The 23,988-nt window shown below is 43.0% G+C and overlaps 2 protein-coding genes and 1 non-coding gene across 4 annotated transcripts in view; 1 reads left to right on the top strand and 2 right to left on the bottom strand.

Annotated features, from left to right (window-relative positions):
• The window catches only part of ncanb (neurocan b), a 54,413-nt gene extending 40,634 nt beyond the window's left edge, over positions 1-13,779 (top strand). For both annotated transcript variants that reach the window (XM_037250023.1, XM_037250022.1), the window contains 6 exons: positions 6,139-6,252; positions 7,541-7,699; positions 8,516-8,598; positions 8,659-8,803; positions 10,452-10,634; positions 11,850-13,779. In XM_037250023.1, the coding sequence (XP_037105918.1) occupies positions 6,139-6,252; positions 7,541-7,699; positions 8,516-8,598; positions 8,659-8,803; positions 10,452-10,634; positions 11,850-11,995 (830 nt within the window). In that variant the 3' untranslated portion in view covers positions 11,996-13,779. The remainder of the gene's footprint in view (positions 1-6,138; positions 6,253-7,540; positions 7,700-8,515; positions 8,599-8,658; positions 8,804-10,451; positions 10,635-11,849) is intronic.
• trnag-gcc lies at positions 5,444-5,514 on the bottom strand. The gene has a single exon. It is a non-coding gene; the product is annotated as a tRNA-Gly (tRNA).
• A 2,962-nt stretch (positions 13,780-16,741) lies between the features above and the next one.
• On the bottom strand, positions 16,742-22,622 carry tm6sf2 (transmembrane 6 superfamily member 2). The gene is made up of 10 exons (XM_037250393.1): positions 22,242-22,622; positions 21,099-21,202; positions 19,131-19,228; positions 18,947-19,050; positions 18,799-18,881; positions 18,590-18,714; positions 18,417-18,518; positions 18,189-18,281; positions 17,206-17,325; positions 16,742-17,129 (listed from the first exon to the last, which is right to left on the bottom strand). The coding sequence occupies exons 1-10, from the start codon at positions 22,319-22,321 to the stop codon at positions 16,893-16,895; spliced, it is 1,146 nt and encodes a 381-aa protein (XP_037106288.1). The 5' UTR covers positions 22,322-22,622; the 3' UTR covers positions 16,742-16,892.
• Between the last annotated feature and the right edge of the window lie 1,366 nt (positions 22,623-23,988).

Below are 23,988 nucleotides of genomic sequence, written 5' to 3'. Positions count from 1 at the left end.
TACCCGTGTGTCTGACGCCCACGTGTGCGGCAGATACTCGCAAGGACACGGCGATCGCAGGGGAGCTTGGAACTCAGTGAGGGGCGGAGACGCTGATGAAAGCGCTGGAGCGGCAGCGGCGCGCGCCGGATGTTGTGGATGAGAGGCTGCGAGTGAATCATGAGAGGAGGCAGGCGGCGCGGGCGCTGCCTGCGCAAATATCAAAAGCGACCCTTCCGGCTCCCGCTGTGAAAAGAGAACAACGGAGGCAGGCGGTCGTCTCGAGCCGAGCCGTTCCACCCGTCCAAATTTTAAAAGGCCGAAAAGATTTTTTTTCCGAGTCGATTCAAGGTCGACGTCGGTTAAAATTGAAAGATTCAAATCCAAACGTCACAACGGAAAGAAAATGTCCATTTTGGAATAAATAAACAAAAATCCAGAGCGCGATTTTAATGAGGACCTTCATTGTAAAAAAAAAAAAAAAAAAAATGAATACCTGGATTGATGGAGGCTGTTATTTTTCGAATGACCCGTCCTGGCTGCGACAAACCAACTCGCCCTGCGGCGTCCATTTTGTTGTCAAATGCGGTTCCTTGCCACAAAGGCTTCTCCGACCGAGCTTTACAATTAACACGTGCACACACATTGACCGCAGCGCAGCAAATCATCACGGACACGGCGCGCGTGACTGTAATTCATGGAGTTAATGCGCATTTGTCACGAGTTATTGATGCAGCGCGCCGGTGTTGATTGATCTCCCCCGGTGTTAATGCGCAAGCACATCCATACGTCAGCATAATTCGCCCCTTGTCTTCGTATACGCATTCAAGCTTATTGATGACATGAGCCCGGAACCATTAAAGGTCCAAAAGCTATTTTCCCAGTTTCCGTCTGATATTTTGTGCGTTGAGCTTTTTTTCAGTTTTGTATTCATCTAGTTGTGCTTGACGTGAGGACTCGAGCGACGAGTAGGATTTGTAAACCAACCGGCACAAATGAAAAAAATGGCCGCCGGTAGTCGACTCGCCGTCCTATCGCCGACATGTCCTCCATTTGGTTTTGTGCTCGACAGGAAGCAAACTGATTTGATTTCCTTTCCTCTCACCGTCCTCTGGCTACTTTTTCAATCATAACGATTAAGATCTAAGACACCCCACCCCACGCTGCTGCTCTATCATTTTCCAACCTCCTGCTCTTGCCCTTTTTTTAAAAAAAATATATATATATTTTCTGACTTCTTTCATGATTTTCCCATTCGTCCTTTCACTCTAATTGTCCCGCATCAGTCATTCAGGCTCTTTGGCTTATCGGGTTGCGATGCTTGTTGCTCTTAACTTGCTGTCTACCGACTCCCGACAACTCTTCTCTCCGACTCGTTTCATTTCCTGACACAACCCCCTTATCCTCCACACACATACACACACCTGCAGGCAGGAGAAATATTCCCACTCCAATTCCTGATGCTATTCATGCATAAAATAAATCAAATTCAAACTCACATGCTCCTTTAGCCGTATGCTCAGGTTGACAGTTTTGCCCTCCAAAATGATCTGCTCCAAATATGTTTACATTTACACATTTTATATGGACCCAATATGAACACAAGCAATGAAACTCGCTGGCTGGGCTTCGACGCGTGACCGCAGCCACCCTGCGAAAGCCATTCAGCCCGGTTGAGCGTTATTTTTTCGAATAAATGTTACTAGTTGGGTTAGATCAAGCAAATATTTACAATGTGTAACGTTCCAAGATTTGTAACAGATCTGAGTATTGTTAAATTGTCTGTCCACAAGTGTTGCTGCACCGTTGTGCCTCGTTAGCATGAAGCTAAAGAACTTGAAGCTTAAAGTCGAATATTCCGCGTTCTACTCAAAGAAGAACAACAAGGATAGCGGTTAGACAAACAAGTCAGCTCGCCACCTCGCGTGAACTCAGCGTGGGGATGGGTGCCCGTGGCAGCGAGCATCTTTGGCGTGATTGATGAGCGGGGCTTTGTCACAGTTTGTCGCCAGCTGAGGAGGCTCTTAAGAAGCTCTTCTGATTGGCTGCCTCTCCCCACCACCCCGCCCGCCTCCTCCTCCCCACGCCTCATTAATTCATCCAGGCTGCTGCGCTCCTCAATCAGCATATGATTGAGTGCGCACAAGCAGCCAGACCCTTGGCCAAAAATCAACTCCACCGGGACCACCTGAGCCCTTCGCTATCGCTACAGATGCACAAAAACATGCCCTTGTGTGTGTGTTTGTGTGTGTATCTGTGTGTGCTATTATCTCCCTGCAAAAAACCCATCCTGCAGATTGAGCTCACCTTTTTAAACCAAAGTGTCAAGCAACATTTGCCTCGTGGTTCTCTTGTTAAGGGTTCAAACCTCAACTACAACCTTCCTGATTGGAGTTTGCATGTTCCTCCCTTGCTTGCGTATGACATCTGACACCTTCTAAAAACATGCATGTTAGGTTGAATGGAGATTCCAAATTGTCCCAAAATGTGAAAATGAGTCTGAATCGTTGTTAGTGTATACGCGTAAGGGTTATGGCAACAAATGTTGAACGTTAGTCACCTTACCGGTCGGTCCAAGATATTTTCGTGTGTGTGTGTGTACGCTCTTATCTAGGTTGATGGGTTAAGCTGAAAATGAAGCTTCTAAAAGCTGAGCACGTAGAAAGTGGCTTCAATTGATTCTCCTGTGAAGACTCAGAGACGGGTGGGGGGGAGTCTTATCAGCTGTCCACAAGGAGTGTCACACACGAGGACGTGCACACACACACACACGCGCACAACAGTACGACTATGGACAGCATATAATGTGCAGTAGAACTTTGGAAGAACATCCACTAACACTCCACCTCTAAAGTTGCACAAATGTCTCCAGAAATAGAAGCGAGAAACCAACCACGATGGTTTCCGTCGCCATTAATCGATTGTGACGCTGCCAAGGCGGGCAAAGCTGTGAGCTCTTAAAGTACGTCAACAATGGTGACAGGTGGCCTGTCGCTCAAACCTCTAGGGAAGCGTTCCATTTCAAGCGCTCGCGAGCCGCCGTTGTACTTTTAAGTGCACGAGCGTCTTCCGAGAAACAAAATGGAGGAGACGCAATAAACAGCGGAAAAAAACAAACGAGTGGCTAAAAATAGAGATGAAAAGCCGCGGATGATCACACGCGACCACGCTGCATCGGTGCGATAAAGTTTTCAAAGACTTGGGGATGGTCGATAAGTGGGAAGGCAATCCACAGATCCAACAACTCGTATACAAGTTATTAAAAAGTCCGGTTTCCGTAATATGCCCCCCTTTGAGGTCGAAACATACCTGGTATCAAAGTAAATTCTCCCACTTCAAACTTCATAAACAAACGACACGGAATACTTAATGAAGACGATTCGAATTCGTTACGAGACCGTAATGAGCCGCAATTAACATATATCCCTTTGTCCTTGTCAGCAAACGTGCGGCCTTGCCTAAACGTCCGCATTTTCCTCATTAATGTCCGTCTTTATCTCCTTTTCCACTCCTTTAATGCTCCTCATCCTAATGAAGTGGCTTTTTTGCCCTCCTTTCTTTTGTGACAGCTATTCACTATTTTCCAAAGCACTTAACGCCAGGGATGGAAATAGACTTCCTTTAGAAGTCTCCTTCAAAAACTCAAGACGGTAGTCAGAAGTTTCTTTGAGCTGCTTTCTTTCTTTCAGGCGTTCGCAGTATTAGATTTCATATATAAATGTTCACTTTTTTTTATTGGTCTAAAGGAATGTCAAGCTGACACGTTGGCCTTTGTAAAATGGCTAGTGAGCTGTCAAACGTTAAGTGCTGTCACTTAGCTGTCGCTTCGGCGCTGCCGGTTTGCCGGCCGCCTTCGTTCGCTCCAACGTCGACAATCGTTGGAACTATGAAGACGTCGCCGACCTCCTCATTTAAAAGAGTCGATTTAGCCCCCTGGTTGTCATGCTGGATGACTAGTTAACACGTCAACCCCGCAGATTTCGATTTTCACTTATGGCGGCACCCATAACTACACATCTGTCTAGCTAGCTAGCTGGCTAGCTTTCTGCTATATTGGCCATTTAGGACACATTTAGAGACGTAGGCTGATAAAAGTTTTACTCGCTTGTTTTGATCTCACAGCAGAGACTTTTGCAATTAAAAATACAAATGGAGTAATGACTTTGGAGTTATGTAACAACTTTTCGTCGGTCAGACTCAGAGAGGCTAATGAGGCTAATGCTGCTAATGTTCTGTATCTCCTGCTGAATTGCCACGTCAAATAACATGTAATCTTGAAATGATCAAACGGGAAGGCCATGAAAGTGTTTTTTGTTACAGACAGGCAAATGACTGCAATTGTCCCGTGACATGTCATAAGATGCTCTGATGTTTAAAATGGGCATAAACATTGCTTTAAGGAATTGCGCCTCTTACAATTCACAGTCAAAATTACGGCTATTTTCGTGTCAAAACAGACAAATTATATTTTGTCGGGAGGAACATTTACGGCAAGGGAATAGGACATTTGTTCAACAGCCACCGCTTTCTTTTAAGGCTTATTATTTGGTATATACAGGTTTGTATTTAAAAAAAAAAAAACACTATTACTGCCAAATAAAGTACCGTGATGCACAGCTGTACTCGGCCAAAGCATCGATTGCTTGTCTCGAACGTTTACGGCACTTGTACCTGGACCGTGAAAGTGCTGGCTAAAGCCACCAGGAGCCCCGGCCGTGAAATTGCTGATTAAGGTCGAGGTCTCACTTATGAAGGCGAGGGGAAAAAGAGCTGTTTACCTTTTTATTTTATACCCTCTTTTTACAAGCTTGTCGGCCGGAGGCAAGGCTCCTAAGCCTGGCTCTTCCTCGGGTTTGGTGTAAGGAATGGAAGAGGCGGATAAAAACATATAATGGAATTGTCAAGTATCAGTAGTCAGTGTTGGCAAATTACTCTCCCAAAAAAATGGTATGGGTGCAACCCGACATGTTTCTCCTCACAGCCAAGCATGAGTCGGTGAATGCGTATGCGGCAGTGACAGTAAGCAGCGCGTCTGTCTCTCACTGCCTCTGCATCCAATCCGTCCTTTGATATCAGCGGTGGCTCCAGCGATGATGCCGTCACGCTGCTTTTGCCAAACACACTCGCGCAAAGCCGCCCTAATCCGGGCCGGGATTGTGCCAATTTTGCACAAGTCACCTCGCTGTTGCATTTTCTCTGCATATTTTGGAGCACTCGTTTACCTCCTCCTCCTCCGGCTCTCTATGATGACTTGTAACACAAATCGTCTTTCCCCATTGAAACAGATGGGAATGCCGATAATCCGGTCCAACCCTACATGAGGCATTTATTTCGCCACCAATGGGTTTGAGCTTCCTCACATATGTAATCATGTGGTCACATAATGCAGCCTACCACATGCTGAGGAAAAAACATGGCGCAGAACAGCCCACGCTGAGGTCCCCAGTAAGTCAAAGCAAAAGGTTGCATTGGCCGGGAATCGAACCCGGGCCTCCCGCGTGGCAGGCGAGAATTCTACCACTGAACCACCAATGCTTACATGCCTTGAAGCTGCATATTGCTGTCATGGTTTGGAGCAGCCTGACTTAGAAAGTCCTGACTAACTCAGCAGCAGCTGTCAGACGAATGCCACCACATTCTTATCGGATTCAAGTCCAAAGTTTGACCAGCTGCTCCAAAACCTCCATTTTGTCTTTTTCCAACCCATCCAGATTTTCTGACAAAGAGCCAAATTAGTGGTTCCAACGTCCCCAGCAAGTCGTCCAGGTCTTGAAGAGCAAAGCAGCCCCACCCTACCAAAGCACGACAATTAGTAGTAGCATGAAGCTTACTCTGTTTCCCTTCAGAATTACGGGACTGCTGGCGTTCTACTCTTGTAGTTCCTCCTCACATTGCTTATGCTTCCCTTTGCTCTTGCAATTACCCTGATGTGCTCCAGCGCATTCCTGATGACGTGCAATCAATTGGCTTTAATTAGAAGTTGTTTCTTTCCGGACGCTTTCGCTAATCTTTCGCACACTTTATCTCAAGGTTTTTTTTTTTTTCCTCTGGTAGGCAGGTCGTTTGAAAAGTCACTGCCGGGATTGTTCTGGTGCGTTAGTATGCGGCGTGTTGTTTCACCTTAACTTGACCTCCTCCTTCTCTCCGTCTGTCCTCCAGATGTTGATGACTGCCAGTCGGACCCCTGCCGCAATGGAGGAACCTGCATCGATGAGATTAACTCTTTTGTGTGTCTGTGTCTGCCCAGCTACAGCGGCGCCACGTGTGAGAAAGGTAAAGATTTTTTTTTTTCTTTTGAACTCTAGCCTGAAGCCTGTATGCCGATGCATCGGCGAAATTGGCAGTGAAGCATCGAGTTTGCCGTCACACAGACTTAATAAAGCGGGAATTATGCAGCGTCGGGTGATCCCCCTCCCAAATATGATAATCCTGTGTGACAGCATTCCTTCAAAGCCTTAAATGCATTCCAGTCTAAAAAGATATGAAAATTGCAAAGATGTGATATAAAGTGGATTTTTGTTTTCTGTCACTTTCTCTGCCGACTCGGGATATTGAACGATATCGCCTACACTGCGCTAGTGTTGAATTTTAGGATGGATTTATGATTTTTTTTTTTTTCTCTTATGTGGCCCACTTTAGTGGAGGTGGAAAAGAGCATGACAAAAATGTACCCGAGTAAAAAGTACAGCTTTACATTTTGGTGCATTTACTACCAAACATTTAATATAAAGCAAAATTTTAGTGGAGGAGACAAAACAAAGGCAAAGAAGCGGATTAACATTTAATACCAAGTCATCAACACTGCCAAATTTCATTCCAAGACACATTCAAATGTCTTTGAAGCTGGGAAATCAGTTTGAATGATTAAAAAAAGATGTATATTTTTCAGAATATCAATTAAGATACTCTAAAATGGCCAGCAAGTACACACACACATTGTTTTTCTATTAAAAAAAAGAGTGCAAGTGATGTGGCTAAATGAGCCCATCACTCTTTTTTTTTTGTCACTTAAATTCTGTGTGAATATTAATGCTGAGCTAGCGTCTTCTCTCGGCGTGACGGAGTAGACAGAAGAGGGTTAAAAAAAAAAGGAAGACAAGTTGAATAATGTCTAAATATTTGAAGAGGTTGATGTGATGTGGAGCTCTGAGGGTGCCTCTTGTCAGCGAGAGCGAGAGGAAATCAGCGGAGACTAAGCCGGAGATCTGAGAGGGAAGGAAACATGCTGCTTGATCTTCCTTTTCCTCTTTTCTTGATGTTTTTTTTTTTCATTTCCTTTTTTGCTTTAGTTACTTGCTTTCAAAACCAATTGGTCATGTGGCCAAAGTTTGTTTATTGCCTTAACAAGCCACGAGTGGAACGTACGACAAAACACCTATGGCCAATTTAAAAACAAAATAATATCAAAATCAAATAAAAATAAATATGAATAAATATAAATGAATATAAATAAAGAATAATACATAAAAATCAAAACATGGCAAGAAGGAAGTGACATTGATTTATTTATTTTTTTAAACAGGCCTTGCGACCTTGTTGATTTTTTTTTTTTATTGTCCAGACACGGAAGGCTGCGAGCACGCGTGGAGGAAGTTCCACGGCCACTGCTACCGCTACTTTAGCCGCCGGCACACGTGGGAGGACGCTGAGAAGGACTGCAGGGAGCACAGCGGCCACTTGGCCAGCATCCACAGCCCGGCCGAGCAGAACTTCATCGGAGGTGAGTGTGGAAATTTGGCGAGAGCTGCTCTCCTAATTTATAGTGTTCAATAACACCTCGAGGAGTGCGCTCACAGCCCCTTTTGGTGCTGATGTAGGCGTCTGTGACACAGCGTGTAATCTGCTGTCATGTTTTGTGTCACTGCCATTGGTCTGGAAGCAGGTGATCTGATTTCTTTTGTGCAAAGCAAATCGATGGCGTGTCCGCACGGGCTACGATACGAGCAAAAGCATCACATTTTTCGCTCCGTTGCAGAGCAGGGGGGGAAAAAAAAAAAAAAAACTCCCCATATGCATTGGAGCTCCCTCTCTATTTCTTCCGCACACAAACAACAACATAATAAAAAGCGTTTAATCGCTTCAAGACGAGACATCTCCACCCCTGCAATAAGGGGATCAGCGTCATTAGGAAGATTAATGTGCCCGCTGATGATGTTAATCAGATGTAGCGTGATGTGGAGACGGCGCACGATGGGATTAACCCTCATCCCGTTCCGAACGGCACCGCTGACATTTTTGATTTCACACGTAAACAAAGAAAAGTAGTCATCACATTGGAGGGATTATGAAAAGAGAAGGAACGTGTGAGCGCTATGCTATGCTGTGCTGTCTCATGGCTTCGCCTTGAAGCTCAAATATCAAACATGGGGCCCGTGGGACAAATTTGGCCCGCCACATCATTGAAGGCGGCCCTTAAAGGAGAATTTTATATCGCCACATAATTATGAATATTGGTAGTCATAGTAACAAGCCAGTGTCAACAAATTAGCCGCACTCGCGATGCTAAGCTAACATCCGAAATCTTTTTCATGCTCAGGAATCAGTCACGAAAACACCTGGATCGGCTTAAACGACCGCACAGTGGAGGATGACTTCCAGTGGACCGACAGAATGGACCTGGTAAGATCTTAGCGACACAATCAACCAACAAAGTGAATTTATTTGCTGGCTCTCACGCAGCAATATGAGAACTGGCGCTCAAACCAGCCCGACAACTTCTTTGCGGGCGGCGAGGACTGCGTGGTGATGATCGCTCACGAGAACGGCAAATGGAACGACGTGCCGTGCAACTATAACCTGCCCTACGTCTGCAAAAAGGGAACAGGTAAGGAGAGGAACAGAAGGTAAACGTGTGTAAATGTGTCTCCTGCCTCACGCCCAAAGTCAGCCGGGATCGGCTCCAGCTCACCTGCGCAAAAAAAAATGGACGACTGCATTGTCTTTAAAAGTGACAGCTCATTTACCATTTGCTCGTTCTAAACAAAAAGGAGAGATAGTATTCCCCTTCCAGGCAAGCTGTTGCGTCTCGGTCCCCAGCGTCCCGTTCACCCTCGACCTTAATCAGTCTCTCACAATCACGGCAACCTTTTCATCTTCCCGCCAAGGCTCTCCAGCATCTTGAATTAACGGGAGGCGAGCAGCTCCATGCTGAGCAGCTTCTAGTTAAGCACATTCTCCGTCCTCAACTTAAAAATTTTTTTTTTCTTTTATTTCATTTCTAAAGCAAGCGCGGAGGTCCTTAGATGTTTTTCATTAAGAATTTTTGACAGTTTCAGATGTAAGCAACCTCATGTAACAAGCTGCTTTGCCAATTGGAGCGAAAATTCTCATTTGTTTTATTCTACAAACAAGTGATGGAAAATCGATCGATGAACAATGACTGCACAAAAACGATGAAAACATTGCCAGCGATGCAACGCACTCCTCTGAGCTGAGTAAATTCGAAATCCCGTCAAGGATCTCCAACTGATATTGTCTCGGTTACTTTGCGTGTTCGAAAAGCACACAGCCGCGTCGACTTTCGGGAAAGATACGACAAATAATCTTGATATTTGATGAAAAATGTAGCCATCTCTCACCAGCCGCAGTCGTCTCATAGCAACAGGACACAGATAAGACAACTGATGATATCGTTTCTGTTTTGTCCGCGGGCACAAAGGGGGGGGGGGGGGATTTTTCTGTGAACATCGAATGTGTTGTCATTGCCTTTGTCATGACGTTAGGAGAGCGACATTCGCAGTCTGTGTAAAAGCAGCGCGAAAACCCCGAAGGAAACTGTCGAGTAACCCAAAAGTGCGCCGTCTGGAGAGCGCCGGCAAAGATCAAGCGCTGAGTATTTTACAAAATACATTGTTATGATCCCTGTGTTAAGGAATCAAGTTCCACTCAAGCGCGCTTCCTCCTTCGGGCCATATTTGCCGTCGTAAGTCATTTTAATGACATTTTCCCTTATCCTCACCTCAGTACTTTTCTCTTCCGCCGCGCTGTCGAAAATGTTTCAGCAGTGCACCAAGGTGAGGTTTATAGAACAGCAACCCTTGGGCTTTTTATTTGCGTTTCAAGTGACTGAGTCGTCTCGCCCTTTCTCTCCGCAACACGTTCAAACTGTAAACGTTGAGCTCCGCATTTAATCAGACTTATTGTTTTCCCCTTGCCAGGGCTCGTAATGAGTTTTTCCAGTCAAGGACAGCTGTAGATTCATGATTACGAATAACCGTAATGAGTGGCGCATCTTTCGAATTATGAAGAGCAAGAAGAGAGACCGAAAGCAAATATTCAAAATACGACAACTGGTTTTAGGTTGCCTGCTACTCTGCGATTCTAAATTGTATCGTCTCAGTGTTTAGCCGCACTAATAGCAAGGCTACGCTCATTGCTAGCTGAATGGTGCTAGCTAAATAGTGCTAACTAAATGGTGCTAGCTAAATGCTGCTAGCTCTTCATTCTCTGTTGTCTCTATTTTGCTTCTCCAGTGCTCTGCGGAGCGCCTCCTCAAGTGGAAAATGCCTTCGTGGTTGGCCGCAAGCGCTCCCGCTACGACATCCACTCCACCGTGCGCTACCAGTGCGCTGACGGCTTCCAGCAGCGCCACGTGCCAACAGCAAAGTGTCGCGCCAATGGCAAGTGGGATGAACCGAAAATCATCTGCACAAAATGTGAGTTGTTTTATTCCCCCAAGCAATTCGAGCGACCATTCTTTGGGCGATTCTCGAATATTTTTTACTTTCACTTTTTTTTTTACTTGTGTATGCTTGCTCATAAAATGGAATTTCAGCTTCACCGCAACTTCAAAAAAGATCACAGTGGTCGGACCGCCCGCAGCTTTACTGCGAAGTAGACGGAGTTTCCTTGAAGCACTTCATACTTAAAAACGTAACTCTATTTTTTAGACTAAATTATGTAGTATCAAGTATATTTGAGAAGAAGAAACTTTATTTCATAGCAACTAACCATTCATTAGTTAGGCAATTTAACATCTGTCTAGGATACCCGCTTTTGATTTGGGCTGAGTGGGGTGAATTCAAAATTCAAAATGGCAGACATCCCTGTTTAGTTTTGGCTCTTTGAAATTTCTTGTCGTGACAGACATGTCCGACTGATTCGGTGTCTCGTGAGTGAGTTTCTTTGTCTTTCAGTTTCTGAGTTTCTTAAATGAAAAAAAATGTTCTAGTTAGCCGCATCAAATTTTCATGAGTAGACCATTATGAATGTGTTAACAAGCCTGCTATTCTAGTTTGAGGCGGCCATTTTGTGGTCCCCCAAAGACAAACAACTCCTGGCATTTTCTTCTGCTTGCTACTAAATGTAAATGAAGTCCGTACAATAGACAACTGGACAATGAGCTGAATTGTCTTCTTGATGGAGCATGACAACCATGACTCACCATAAAATACAAAAACTCTTACTGAGGATTTTAATTATCACTTGTCTCAGCCATCAAAAGATTCATTTCTATTGTTCATATTTATATGTTATCCCGAATACATTTCTAAAAGTGACAGTGTTCACTTTATAACCTTTGCGTCTAAGAACGGTTGCTATTAGGGAGAGATAAAGGCTTGATACATGCGTGACTATTCCACCCGAATGTCATTTCACTGATGAAAAAACACGGAATAATGGGCGCCTCTGTCTAAAAATGAATAAGATTGCTTTTCCTGCGGCACTTTATCTTCTCCTTTTTTCTTCGTCTTAATTCTATAGCCCAGAGTTGTAATGTTCTTATCATTGAGTGCAGGCAGAATTTCTTTGTTGGCAACTTCCAGGAAGGGACAGGGAGGACATTTCGTAGTCCGGCCTGCGAAGAAAAGCTTATGAGTGGGTAGCATAATTTAAGACGTTGGCTCCGGCGGTTTGTGTTCTCCCCGCAGCAGCCCGACGGGCCCACCGGTACCGGCGCCACCACCACGAGCACCACCACAAGGGCAGACGGGAGCGCAGAAAGCACAAGCGACACGGCCACCGAAACGGCGGCCGCCGCGACGCCGACCGGGGCCTTAAGCAAGATCACTTCTGAACCAAAAGAGGAGCAAAAAAAAAATCTTCTTCTTCTTCTCCCCTCCTCTATCCCTCTTCTCCGTATTTCTTACTCTCTCTCTCCTCCTTCAGCCCGTTCCTACACTGGAGTCCTGCTGTATCATAGGAAATTCCGGGACAATAGCCGGGATGATAGCCGATCCCTTCGTAATCCTTTCGACCTTCCTTTTCTCCCCATTTTCACTCGCTTGAGTACAAATTGTAAATAGGACCTTTTTGCTTTTGGGTTTCTTGACTTTCTAGTTTGGTGTTTTCTTGTGTGTGTGAAAACCATCACGTCATTCCACATTTGCCCAGGCGGGAAAGACATTGCAAACTCTTGATTGTTAAATTCTTCAATTTCATTTCAAACAGTACATGACGTAATTGATGGGATTTAAAAAAATAATGTAATTTCGTACATTATAATGCAACATTTTCACAATTTTACACACTCGTGTTAAAAGCAGTTGATAAGTATTTTATACGTCACACCGGACAGTGACGATGACGTCATCGATTTGTCTTTTTGCGGGATGCCGTGTCTCCGTGTGAAAGCTCTGCCGTTGCCATTTTACACTTTGTTTCTGTGTGAAAGTAAAGGCGAGTGTGTGTATGTGTGTGTCAGTGATAAATGACACTCACTCAGTTGACTCTAAAGGAAGGCAAGATACAAGCAGGATTTTTGCTCTCTTCTTTTTCCTAACAGTTTGCTGTCTTTTCTCTCTTTTTCGCTCTAAATTCGACAGTTAAACTCGTGGGATTAACTCCACATCACTGACTGCGGTATTTCGTATCCCTCGTCTTTTTACCCACCTTTTACTTTTCTTTTAATCTTGGGTGCTCAGCAGATACAAGAATACACTTTGCTTTCAATGTTAAACACTGTGAAGTCTACAAAAAAAGAAACTCTCAAGTATGTGCCCCAGATTGGTTCTTCGAAACGCTTATTCTCCATTTTATTCCTCGATTCTCTGTCAACCAATCAACTAACAGCAGCAGGTTAAGCTCCGCCCTCCATGATTTGCAATGACATGTGCAAAAGGTTGCTGAACAGAATCCATGTCTTAATTCTCACCTTGACAATGAGAAGGGAAATCCGAGCTGCTGTCCCACAACTCCTATCACTTTAATTAATCTCTTCGTGTTTAATTAAGAAAACGGATTATCTGCAGCACGGGGTGCATGGCTCATTTTGACGGACACACAGCAAGAAAAAGGTCCGTCCGAGTCAATCCAGCCACTCGCCGTCGTTAGGCCAACGCAAGCACGCACACGTGTTTTCGATTCGAGTTTATCGGTGAGCGGAAAACAAGCCTTCATCGTGCAATTCCTCGTAAAGAGCCGAGTGTGAGTCTGAGATGACACGATTAGATCACAATTACGATGAAATCGCATATCTTTTCACATCGTCTTTGCCCTCATGCACAGACATGCTAATTGTAATTAGTGACAAATTAGGGTGACATATTAAGGCAAGAGTGCAGAGAATCCATTTGAATAATTTCGAAGGAAAGATATTTGAATAAGGCCAAGGAATAAATTCATTTTAAAATCTTCTTTGCCATAGAAATATACTTTTTTTTTTTTTTTTTTAAACTCTGTATCTGGCTAATCATCATGCAGCTCTTTTTTTTAACAGGCTCGTAAGTGTGCGTGTGTGTGTATATATATTTATTTATATTTATTGACCTGTCCTCATATGAATTCCAGTCCTATCATTGTATTCTCTCTTTTTTTTCCAACCAAACGATCATTAAAAAAAAACTTTGTTTGGATCAGTCACTTGGCTCTATCTTTTTTTTTTTTTTTTTTGGAAGCGCTGTAAATACTTTTTATGTGCATTGTCTCAATCCCAGGCACATTTTGACCCGTATGTGCTTGGAATAGCTGAAAATGTCCTCAGCTAGCAAGATATAAATTATACAAACAATTTTCTTCCAGTTGGTTGTGGCCGCAGGCCCAAAAAGAGGTTACGAGAGGAAGGAAGGCAAGTTCCCCGGTTGCCACGGCGATGGACGAGAAGGTGCAGGGTCTTAAGGTGAGAGGAAGGACTAGACAAATGTTTGTTTGGCAAGTCGACGCCTACATTTGTAACCTTAGCAGGCTTCACGTCATCAGCATGAGGTGAGTTTTGTACATTTAGAAATACAAATCTGTCTTATATTGTTCTCGTTGCCTTTTAAAATTGTTTTTTAATATTCACACTTAGCATAACTTTTGTTATTCTTTCCAATGTGTTTTATTTATTGATATCACAATTAAGACTGAACAGTCAAAATGCTCTATATCAAATTGGCTAGATGGGGAATTTATGAATAAAAATCAAAATGTATTAAAATTATTCTTGTTGCTAGGAAGAATCCATTTGTCAGCCAAAGACTTTTTGTTGGCAGGAAAAGCCAGTCGAGGAGCATAATGAAGATTGTGAATTAATTTCCAAAGTTAATTCCTGAATAAACTCAGCACTCAAGCAATAAAAAGATAAGGTGATGCGAATGAGCAGATAATTCCCGCGCCTCCTTGTTTGTAACCTTGTTCTCCAGTCGATAGCAGACTCCTCTGACAGCTTCTGCCAATCGATGGGGGATCGCTCGCATTATTCTGCATTATCTGCTAATGACGCCGTCAAAGTTCAAATAGATTAGAAGAAGCAACAAAGGATTTGGCGTCCTCGCACCAAGTCTGTCAGACCACGAATTTCAGTGCAACCTCAATTGAACCGACATAGCGGCATCAAATGTCCTTGCGCCACCCCACTGGGGTAAACATTCGCAATTTAGCCAATTAGCATTCTCCTCCAACCGACTGCTTTGCATGCATAAAATATGTCACCAGCAGCATTCCCACTCCAATTACAGAACACATCAGACAGGATCATTCACAGAGATGGGGCAATTTCAAAAGCTATTTCCCACAAGCTAATGTTGGCTAGATTTGGCATCTGTTTGTTTGCTCGCTAGCGCTAATGGTGAGATCACATGCAATCAGTGAGTTGAATTTTTACATATTTATGCGAAGGGATGGCTTTTATTCTTCTCTGATAATGTTGATGATGTTTCAGCAAAATGGCCTCATCAGAGCGCTAACGGAAAATCTACTTTTGACTTTTACACAAAGAGGCAGAGAAAATGATTTAGAAATATATTTTAGAATATCAAATATGCTGGAGATTTTTTTATGGGGTCCAACAATGCCCTTTTTTTTTTTTTTTACATGACTTTAAATGATTCCTTTTAGTATTGACCAGCTTTTCCAAATCATTTTAAGCCATAGACAATGCCCCATTTGGCATGATTTAGAATTTTCTTTTTAGTGTTAGCAGCAGAAAGTACACAAAACTTTTACAGTGGGTGGAAAAAAAAACATCCTTGCGTGTCATATTTCATATTTGTTTGATCTAACTATCCTGAGGGTGACAGGCGGCGCAAAGGAACCCTCTGTGGGAATAAAAATATAAGGAGATAAAAAAAGCACACAGATGGGACGGCGGCCCACTCAAGGTAGAATAAACACATCCTGATCTAAATCCAAATGTCCCCATGGCCTCTTACATCACATTCTTGCCCTCTGATGGGTGGTAAAGAACATAAACTATGTTACCAATTAATTGAATTCTGCCTAGCAACAAGTGACCAAGCACGTTTCATAATTATGCAAAGCAAGGCATCTTTACTACATTTCATACACAAGCTAACTGACTGCGCTTCATAAAAGTGCTACATTTAAATGCGCTTACAAATAAAAATGTTAAAGACATAAAAATGATTACAAGAATGTACAGTGCCTTTAATAGTTTTTAATGGTTTATTCACATCAAATATTGCGCAACGTTCACACAATGCTGCCGCCAACTGGCCAAATGATCCATCGTTGTGTTTTTTAATGCTAATTCTAATTACAGTCGATACCTGCGTGTTTAAAAAAGAGTAAAAAAAAAAAAAAGGTGGCAAGTTTGGATTGTGTAAATTACTTATTTTGGTTTCAGTCCTTCTCCCTCATCAGCCTTGCCATGTTCCTTATCTGCGGAATTTCTTATATCACTTTTAAGAAGTGTGAACTTGAGGCACAGCACATCACCCTTGTGAAAAACCTTGACACTTACATTTCAGGTTATGGTTCATAATCTCCTCCTTTTTCTTCCAGCCTTTCATACGGACAATCAGTAGTGCTCACAGTGTGCGATACTCAAACACCACACAAACCCGACATTTTCCTCTCCACTTGCTGGTCAATTGAGCGTGTTTGTTTGCACACACAAAAGCGTCCACAGCTCCACTGTCGCTCGTTTGATGCATTTTTCAAAAAGTAATGATGAAATCATTAAGCAAGCCGCCCACATAGAGTGTGGAGAAAAGAGGAAATGTAGAGGAAAAGATGAAATGTCCACACACGCTGGATGAGACACAAGGCACAGTGGGGGGGCTGTTTTGTACCCCAGACATTGGCTGCTCTTGTAATGTGTATTCAAGTCATCGATGTCCAAGAAAAAAACGCCACATTTTGTCCGTTTTTTTTTAATGTTTTTTTGTGTTTTGCATAAAAAAAGAAAACAACTTCGGAGAAAGGAATTTCTGTTGGAAAACTATCTATAGTTTTTTAGCTTGCGAGAGTTGGAACGTAAGCCGGCCAGCTAGCTAGCAGTTGAATTGAGTGTCTATCTAAAAAAAAAAGAAAGTTTCCACCAAATGCTGTATTTAAAGATGCCAAATTGGCCCATTTATCTACCGAGCTATCTATTTAAATCTATTTATTTAGCTAGCTATCTAGCTAATGAATTTGTTGTTAGCGAGCTAGCCAGCTAACTCGCTACACGGTGAGGTAAACATTCTGTTTATTGATACGAGACATTCAAGATGTAGAAAATAAGCATTTATTTTGGCATTCAAGTCATCCCACTATTTATTTTTGTACTTGGTATCTTTCTCCTCACTATTTGGCAGACCTGTTTGCCCAGGGAAGGGAGCGACCCTCAGAAAGAAATAAGGGTTACTCCGCACACGCAAAGCCACCAGGAGGGGAGTGATGGCGTAGAGCACATTGGCCGCCAGCACGGGCCAGAATACATCATTCTGGATGCGAAACGGGGTTTTTGTGTGATTGTGGAGTGACCCCCCGATGTGAGCCCACTGGCACTGTGAAAATAAAAGGAGCAGAAGACACAGTTGAGTTCACCTCATCTGAGTGACCTTATTGAGCTTGTGGTGGTACCTGGATCATTGCTCCTGAAAAGTACACAGTCCAGTCAGGCATCCATGTGCAGCCTGGCTTGAGGAGACCGTAAACAAACGCTGCCAGCAGTGGTAGTCCGTAGAAGAACAGGTGCAGCATCTATTAAAAGTAAACAGGAGTACTTTCTCAATATCCAAACTGCGGCCTAGGGACCATTTGCGGGCCCGCCGTCCATTTCGTAATGGCCCTCGGGTGCAGATGAAAAGATTGTCTTATCAAGCTCTCAGCATGCATCTGATCAATGACTCGTAATTGTGTGTGGACCACCTATTTCGATAACCTTTTGACACATACGCGCACACAATCGACGAACACAGCGGGTTATTGAGATGAAATCAAAAGGCGGAGAGGGCCGCGTAAATAAAAGCTTATCTGTGTGAAACAAAGCAACGGTGCAGTGCATACACAAATGTGCTATAGTGTCTGTAATGATAAAAACGGCTTTTTAATCAGTGGAGCAGAAAAGCGATAAGGGCTCTTGTGTATTTACAAGTATATTATAGTGTATACACAAATGTGTCCCCTACGTAATCATGGATATAATATGCAAATTCTGCACAGAAAGACTGACAATTATGCTACCGTGTTGACGGAAAGTCCAGTCCAGCTCAGTGGCCTAGTGGTAGAGTGTCCGCCCTGAGACTGGAAGGTTGTGGGTTCAAACCCCGGCCGGGTCATACCAAAGACTATAAAAATGGGACCCATTGCCTCCCTGCTTGGCACTCAGCATTAAGGGTTGGAATTGGGGGGTTAGATCACCAACTGATTCCCGAGCGCGGCACCGCTGCTGCTCACTGCTCCCCTCTCCCCCAGGGGATGGATTAAAATCACATGGGGATGGGTTAAATGCAGAGGACAAATTTCACCGCACCCAGGTGTGTGTGTGACGATCATTGGGACTTTAATCTTAATCTTTAATCTTAAATCTAGGCATGTAAGTTAATTTAGTGATTAGAACACACCATCACTCTCGGGTAGCCCGCCGGATCACGCAAGTAGGGCTCGTAGTGCTTCACGTAGAGGGAACATACTCCTAGAGGGGAGTCCAGCGCCACCTACAAGGGGAGAACCACAAAGTTGTATTTCGCTGCCAGCCCAATTAAAATTGATCTTTGACGTCTATAGTCGCCAATGGGAGTCAACGAGTATTTCCTGAAGTACAGTAAAAAAAAAACGTTGCCACCTCTCACCAGCCCTCGGAGCACCGTGAAGGCCATGGCGGCCAGCAGGAGAAGCACGAGCATCATATCCAGCGGGCGCCAGATGAGCTTCATGCTCTGAGCCTGCTGAGCCTGCGGGTTGATGGACACCGGCGTCACAACGGGTGGAAAATCGTCAACAGCCATCATTTCACCGCGCTCACATTATATCCACCAATCAACGGCCTGTCCTTGGGCCGAGCAAAGAGTGTGACCGCCCCCCACGCAGGCATCGCCAGGAATAGGAAGTTGAGCCAGAAGGCCGGACGAATCTCGGCGCCGTACTTCCCTGGCGGGAGATAACGACAACGCTGATGGTACATGACAGCGGGGGATGTCGAGCCTGACCCAAAACGTGGCATTTGAGGCTCACCTGCCACAATGCCGGTGATGAACACGCTCATGTTGGCGCATAGGGAGCCGGCCCAGAACAGGCCCAGTGTGCGGTAGCCTTTTCTGAGACACACACAGGTAATGAGGGTTCTGCCACTCACAGGAACACTCCGTAAAACATTACTCACCTGTCCACGATTCTCCCAATCATGACGAGGTACATGATAAAATGAGCGATTCCGTCCCAGTAACACATCATGATGGCATAAGCCGTGCCCAGGTAAGGCTCCCCCTGAAACACACAATATTTGCTGTTATTTTTTTATTTATATGACTTTTTTTTTTAGTCTTCAAGGCACCGAGGAAACCTACGGTCTTACGATAGAATTCCATAAAGCCGGAGATGACACCATCGTACTCCAAGGCACTGGTCAAGTCAATAATGCACGTGAAGGAAAACTCAGCAAAAACTGCAAAAGAGTTTATAAACATGGAAAAGGCAAGTATGTTAGCTTAATGCTATTTTTATGTTCTATGCCAGGGATTGTCAATTGATGGTCCGTGGCGGTATTTCAGGTGGCCCGCGAAATTGGAAATAATTGTAACATTTTTAAAAATAAAATTCATTTGTTATTTAGACTTGATTTGTTTTCAGGCTAATTTTGGGAGTCATTCAAATTGGGTCAAATGTCGCTGAGATTCCCAAAATAGACATACCAAATAACCCTAACCTGTCTATCGTCTTTCGGTGCAAAATAAAATAATAATGTCCCTTGGACAAAACCAATTGAAAGCTATCTATGCACTCCCACTCGTAAAGCCAGAACTTCAATTTAGCAAGGGGTGCTAACCGTGCAGCTAGTTATTATCCCAGAGAAGCTAATGATTGCGTTATGCAACGGTGTTTATTATAAATTAAGCCTTGAGTGTTGAGACGGGGTTGGAGGCGTGTTTGCATCTTGAACACAGTAAACAAAACATTCGAAAGAGCTTGCCTCCGCGCAAAGGCCACAGGGTTCTCTTCCAGAGTGAGTCGAAAGAAAGGCCATTTAATAATCTTTTATGAACAGATTTTTTTTTTCTTTTTTTTTCATGAGCAAACCGTCTGTTTCATCCCGTGGCCAAGAATAAGCGTAATGCCTTCCCGTGACGTGAAAGCAATTTCCCCGCATGTCACAACATGACAAATGGCTCGCACTTTCTCTACATTTCGTGTTACATAAAAAGGTGTGCACCGCTACTCGTGAAAGAGCGAGGGACAAATCGGGAACGACTCGCAATAGATGAAATGTGAATAAGCACTTTCCCCAAAAAGTTTCAATTCAGAGAGTTTGTAGATAATGAAGCTTTTTGTGTCAACATTACGGTGTCGTCGCACAGAATAAAGAGTGCATCTGCAAAGTTTTCACCCCGCTAAATTAACAAGGTACCGGTGCACTAAATTGGTTTTATTCTTAGGCAACCACCCGCTCAACCTTTTCTACCCTTGCTTGTGGTGTACCGCAAGGTTCAATTTTAGGCTCAGTTTCAATTAGATGCTGCACCAAGGCCAAATTATTGAGCGGCTTCCCTTTTTACTAAAGAGATCAAATGATATTTAATATTGAAAGGCTGACACATTGAAAATGAAACAAAAAAGATTCAAGATACATAAAGATTCACTCTTTTATGAATAAAAGAGTGACAGAGGTCGAAGGTATTCTGTTGTGGCCCTGCAGGGTTTAGATACCACACAACGAAAACACACATATCATCGCCAGGGTGTACAACCATCCTCATAATCCTCGTGGCAAACTAGTTTATCACTGGCAATCAGACAGCTCTGATATGGGGATTATGGATCCCTATCACGAGAGAGAACCTCTCTCGGCTTTCCTTCAATTATTATTAGAACACTCCGTCTGTCACATTGCTTTTGAGCCTTGTCTATTTCCAGAAAGATCTACAGTGCTCAATAAAATCAAGTCTGATGGGTGAATCATTATTCTTTTCACTACGCATAGTTTGTGAATTCCTTGAGAGTTTGGGTCGGCCATGTTACAGGAGAGTCACGCTAAATCTGCCGGAGCCAGACGAGCGTAAGCAGCTTTCGGCGTATCAGGTGAGATCACACAGAATGCATTTTGTTGTTTTCCCACAAAGTTGCGAAAGTTCCAAATCCTTTACTGCTTTTTTTTTTTTTTTTTTAAGCAGGCGTCAGAGCTTGGCCCATATTCATTGCGGAGGATTTAATTAACTTCTGCAGTCAAACACATTTGCAAGTACAGCAAGATTTAACGTGTGTGTGTGTGTGTGTGTGTGTGTGTGTGTGTGTGGCTGGATCATGGACAATGAGATTACCAAAGAACAGAACATCTTTGGGCGGGTTCCCACGAGTGATGAGAAGGTAAAAGATGAAGACCAGAACCAACACGGCAATGCCGATCACCAGAATCACATATGGCCTGTAGAAACACAAACATTTATCACCAAATTTGATTGCAAAGCAGAATGCATGACTCCATTCTGGCTGCTCAGAAATAGGTTCAAAATGAGTTTTGAATGTTAGGTGAAAAGCGGGAAAAGTTCAAGGAAAAACTTTTATCATTATATAAGCTCTCTATCATCACAAATCCGTCCGATTCACAGAGTTGACCCTTGTCGCTCTCGTATCCACCGCAGCGTCTCTACCTCGTTAAATTCTGCAGCGTTCATCCTTTGATGGCTGCCTGCTTCTTGCTGCTGCGGCTGTCTGTGTGCTGCTTGTTAAGCACACTTATGATTTATATAAAAAAAAAAAAAAGCCTAATCAATCAACTGAGAGCTTGAGAGAGGAAGCAACATTACAAAAGTGATGGGCGGGGGTGCAGAAAATTTGACGCACACATTAGAAGCGACTCTTCCAAAGCTTCAGTTTTGATCTCAAAGCGACCTCTAGTGGAGGTAAAACATATTTTCATAAATTAGTCCTATAAATTCATGGAATTCAATAGCTAATTGGTAATAGTAATATAATCTAGCAGTGATCCATTTTAAGGAGAAAACCACTGGCTCGTTTTTAACGAATATGTTGTGATTCTACGCTTCAATGAACAAATAGTTCTTTAAATAAAGAATTTCCACCTAATTAAATTGTAAGCGTTAAACAATTCAATTGGTCTAGCTTAATATACTTTGGTAGAATCAGTGTAATTGAGTACGGTTAATTTAGCTAAATTACAAGGATGGGTTCAACTTAATTAGATTCAATAAACTTAATTCATTCAGTGTAGCAGAGTTTATTTGTGTGGTTTCAGTCTCATGGAGTCATCACGGTTTGAGTTCCATATTATGATTGAATTTTGAAGCCTGGAATCTAAATCATACCACTTTTTGTGGTTTTGGATTGTGAAGGTCCCAACTGTAAATATTGGCAAGAACATTCCGCAGTAAACTTTAGCAGTGATTGTTCAAATATGGAAGAAGAAGAAAAAAGGCAGCAAATCAATGAAGGTCACAACTTACTCTTGGAGCGCAGGAACGGCGTTCATGCAGTACAGAATGCCCAGGGCGGAAAAGGAAAACAGAAAGACAAGCGTCTCCATTGCTTCAGGTTCAAAAAGCTACACGGCCTTGACTCCCAGGCAGAACCCGCGGCGGTGTGGAAATAAACTGTGCGAGGTCGATAGAAAGACAAAAGACTTGACCAATTTGACAACAATGCCAATCCATTTGTGTGTATTTATAGAACAAAAAAATTCAAACCCTGTAGGCTCTTACCGCGTGGTTGCTCTTGTCGAGGATTAATGAAACTTCAGCCTGGCTTGGCCTTCACGGGAGAACCAGAACAGAAGACAAAAAGAGGCTTTGGGGAGCTTGTGCAATTTTGATCCGGTCAGAAATTTGCATAAGTGTTTTCAGCAAAAAGGTCGACGACATACATACTTTACGTCTTACAGTGGAACGATCATCTAAAATTGGATTCACTCTCAAAGTAATCGAATTTTTCTTTGGCTTTTTTACGTAATGCCACCATAGAAGGGCAAAGATAATGGCAAATAAATTTAGGAAGATTTTAGAACTGCAGTGCCTGGAGTACTAGTATTCCAAATAATCTTTTACTTTTCTCATATTGCAGTCTATAATAGAATTAAAAAGAATGAAACCATTTTTTTGTCCAAGATATCATTTACATAGCAAAATGAATTTGCGCAGATGCTAAATTTTGCAACACATTATAATGGTAATGACTAGCATGCAAATGACCTTGCCGAATGCCGAAGTCAAGTTTCCTTTTTCAGATAAAAGATATGATCCGTGTCAGTACTCAGATAGAACACTAGATGGTAGCAAACGTCATAGCAAACTGAATTCGTTGAACTCAGACGTCACATTGTCTTTTTAGATTCCACTAACAAATTAGATTAATTAATTGCCTTGCAATTAAGGATGTTTTAAATGGATTAACTTCCTGCTGTCATTTTGCTCGAGCCCCCATACAGTGATGTCAGATATTTTTAATCAGCAACAATGACAACTAACAACATTATTTGTATTTCTTTTAAACGCATTCATCATTTGTTTGTGGGTGTGCTTCCCACCAGCCTCTTTTCTCAGCAAAAAGGGGGGGGCTACCAGGAAAACTGTGTGTGCGTGTGCACGCGCACAAGTGTGTGCACGCGCATGTGTGTGTGTTTGTGTGTGTGTGTTTGCTGGAAACAACTGGAGCTCTTCCAGCACTGTTCAATAATGTGGGATGGACCGATGGATGCCAAATCGGGACATTTTATTCCGCATCTTTGATATGCTATGCCTATGAATATCATGTGGTTTTCTTTGACTTGGGTGATTTAACGCCCCAAATTATGCCCCCCTCCCTCAAAAATCTGATTTCCTAGTTTCCCCTTAAAAAAGTGAACAACAATGACAATATTCAAAGTTAGTCTTGCTTTGCTTTTTTTGTTTTTTTCACCCTTTCCTGGATTCGATTTATTTATCTCATTTATTTTACTGACACGATTTTCCCGTCCGAATGATTTTTTATGGACTTTCACGTCATAAATAATTGAATTCACACCAACAAAAATTGGGAAAAGAAAGGTTTCCTTTGGTAAATAAATAAATAAATGAATGAATAAATAAATAAATAAAGGGGCAAACACTTGCTGTTGATGGTTTCATTTTTAAGGACTCCTCTTTTTCTTTCAGTTTTGTAATTAGTTGTCTCACTAGTTTCTAACTTAGCTGCATTCAAATAGGATATAAAGAACTA

Source organism: Syngnathus acus, chromosome 4 (genome assembly GCF_901709675.1).
Source record: "Syngnathus acus chromosome 4, fSynAcu1.2, whole genome shotgun sequence".
Lineage (NCBI taxonomy): Eukaryota > Metazoa > Chordata > Actinopteri > Syngnathiformes > Syngnathidae > Syngnathus > Syngnathus acus.
This window is presented reverse-complemented; position numbering and strand designations above follow the sequence as displayed.